The 2890-nt window shown below is 45.3% G+C and overlaps 1 gene segment (V, D, J or C); it reads right to left on the reverse strand.

Moving 5' to 3' along the window:
* Positions 1 to 1426: 1426 nt before the first annotated feature.
* LOC142183252 (T cell receptor beta variable 2-like) lies at positions 1427 to 1765 on the reverse strand. The segment is given in 1 exon segment: positions 1427 to 1765. A coding segment is annotated over 1 exon segment (339 nt).
* Positions 1766 to 2890: the final 1125 nt, after the last annotated feature.

Below are 2890 nucleotides of genomic sequence, written 5' to 3' on the forward strand. Positions count from 1 at the left end.
TTTGATCCCTGGATTTCTTCTCATTGGATGTGTAGGCAGATGCGGCATCAAAGTTACAAACATGGCAAAAAGAATTTCGACTTATGACAATAGTTGAAGGCCCAGGATCCTTGTGCCATTTGTTCTTGCTACAATCTTGCCATAACTTCAGTCAAATTCAAATACCCCTTTCTGCCTTAGGGCATGACCGAGAGGCCGGAGCATGACACAGGAAGCCTCTACTTGGGGTTCTTTGAATACTTGAGGTATGACACATTGTCTCAGTTCTTCAATGTTGGTTTATCCCCTTTGGGACTTGAGATTTGGTCATCTTGACTGTAGATTGTTCTTCAATGTTTTCTTACTATTATTCTAAAAAACAGATACAAAATGAAAAATTGTTAGAAGGATCTGCTGATAAACATTCACAGGGCTCATGTTTTGGGTTCCCTCCTGATTAGAGATTGGAGAACCTCCCAAAGTTTTGTCTTGGGTTCAGGTTTCTTGAGTTCTGATTATTTTTGGGTGGAACAAATTTGGTATTATTATACTCTGGGGTCTCCTCAAAAGTAGAGGTGAAAAAGATAAAACATCCCTCAACTCTTTTGGACCTCCTGGTGCACCTGATGGTCTCCTTTGGTCTCTTTTGGTCACGTCATGATGCTTGGCATGGCCATGACACCATTGTGGTCCAATCACAGGCCTCAGTGGTGACGATGGGCGCATGACACCACCAGGAGAGCACTGGATGCCATGAGGAGGCCCAATAGAGTTTGAGGGAAGGGGAGTATAGGTTCTTTTTGATATTTTTCACGCCCCTCATAATGGCCATTCGATGTCATTTGAGATGAATCCCAAATTGTCCATTATTTGGGTCAACCCCGGTTCATGTCAAAGCAGTTTGCCCATCTCCACTACTACTAATCAGCCCTAGTCTGCTGGCACATGGTAGAATGTTTTTACTTTCCTGTAGCGCCCCTATAGGGCAATTAAGAAAATGACCTGATTTTCACTGGAAGCAATGAGCTGTCCATGTAATGCCAGGATGTAGCGGGTCCTCCGGAGCGAGAGATGGAGGACCCCTACTATATATGCTCTATTGGGGTGTAAGATGGAGCCTATGGATCTATACTTCATGGACCCCGGGCAGTGGTGGAGATGGTTGGCTCTCATGTTAGGAGAAGGATCTGCCCAGACCTTACGGGAACACTTTTATGTCTTATCCTATTGTATACATTGTATTTATATTGTTAAACCTTTCTTCTCTTTTGTCTTTTATCTTTTATTCCTTTATTTTTGTGTCTTATTCCCTTTTTGCCGTTGCTTTGACTTCCTCTCCCTTTCTATCACACTTGTGAGGTCGCTGTTGTCCTTCCTGAGCTGTCGGTTGATTTCCCCCATTATTTTTGGGTACGGAGGTTACATCAAAGCCTTCAGGCTCTTTGTGTCACCGTGCATCACTGGAGGCACAGAAGTAAAGCCCCTGATCCTTGGCTGCCGGAGACCTTATACTCAGACTACTGTGTTTGTCTCCATTCGTCCTGTTCATTTGGTAGCCAGTCTTGTAGCCTTCTTCAAAGGTGGGCTTATCTCCCCTCAGCATAGAGACCACCATCTTCAGCCCCTGCCCCCTGGTGTGATAGTACCAGTACATCATCTCATGGTCCGTCGTCAGCTGCTTACAGCCCATCACCACCTCAGAGCTGACACTTCCTATAAGGAATTGAGGGCTTTGTGTGATGGTGACTTTTTGGGTCAGACCTGCATAGAAGGAAGGATCGGCCATTACTGATCTTATTCCTCAAGCTATAGGAATATAATATTATATATTCCTATAGTTCATTATGAAGATCGGGGAGAAGACTGACACCATGGCCGGGTACAGGGGGAACAGATTGTGTAGTTTAATATTCTACCACCTAATACTTACAGACAGGAATAAGAGCACAGAACAGGAGCCGCCGGGTAGAAGACATGATGAGATTATCAGAACCTCAGGAGATAGCGATCTATATGTAATATCTATAATGTATGCGGGGGCTGTGACATCTAGACCTGCCCTGGGGAACCTACTGGTGATCACACGAATGTGCAAGATCATAAGGTATATGAGGAGGAAGATTACTCCTATAACGTCCTCTGCAGGACATATGTGGTATGACAGGTCCCTTGGGAAATCATGGCCATGCAAAGTCTTCAGAGAAGGTGGGGAATTGGGGGACACTTGGGGTACAGGATAATGACAGGCTGATACTTGGGGTACAGGATAATGACAGGCTGATACTTGGGGTACAGGGTAATGACAGGCTGATACTCGGGGTACAGGATAATGACAGGCTGATACTTGGGGTACAGGATAATGACAGGCTGATACTTGGGGTACAGGATAATGACAGGCTGATACTTGGGGTACAGGATAATAGGCTGATACTTGGGGTACAGGATAATGACAGGCTGATACTTGGGGTACAGGATAATGACAGGCTGATACTTGGGGTACAGGATAATAGGCTGATACTTGGGGTACAGGATAATGACAGGCTGATACTTGGGGTACAGGATAATGACAGGCTGATACTCGGGGTACAAGATGATGACAGGCTGATACTTGGGGTACAGGATAATGACAGGCTGATACTCGGGGTACAAGATGATGACAGGCTGATACTCGGGGTACAGGATAATGACAGGCTGATACTTGGGGTACAGGATAATGACAGGCTGATACTTGGGGTACAGGATAATGACAGGCTGATACTTGGGGTACAGGATAATAGGCTGATACTTGGGGTACAGGATAATGACAGGCTGATACTTGGGGTACAGGATAATGACAGGCTGATACTTGGGGTACAGGATAATAGGCTGATACTTGGGGTACAGGATAATGACAGGCTGATACTTGGGGTAC

The sequence above is a fragment of the Leptodactylus fuscus genome, chromosome 10 (assembly GCF_031893055.1).
Source record: "Leptodactylus fuscus isolate aLepFus1 chromosome 10, aLepFus1.hap2, whole genome shotgun sequence".
Classification (NCBI taxonomy): domain Eukaryota; kingdom Metazoa; phylum Chordata; class Amphibia; order Anura; family Leptodactylidae; genus Leptodactylus; species Leptodactylus fuscus.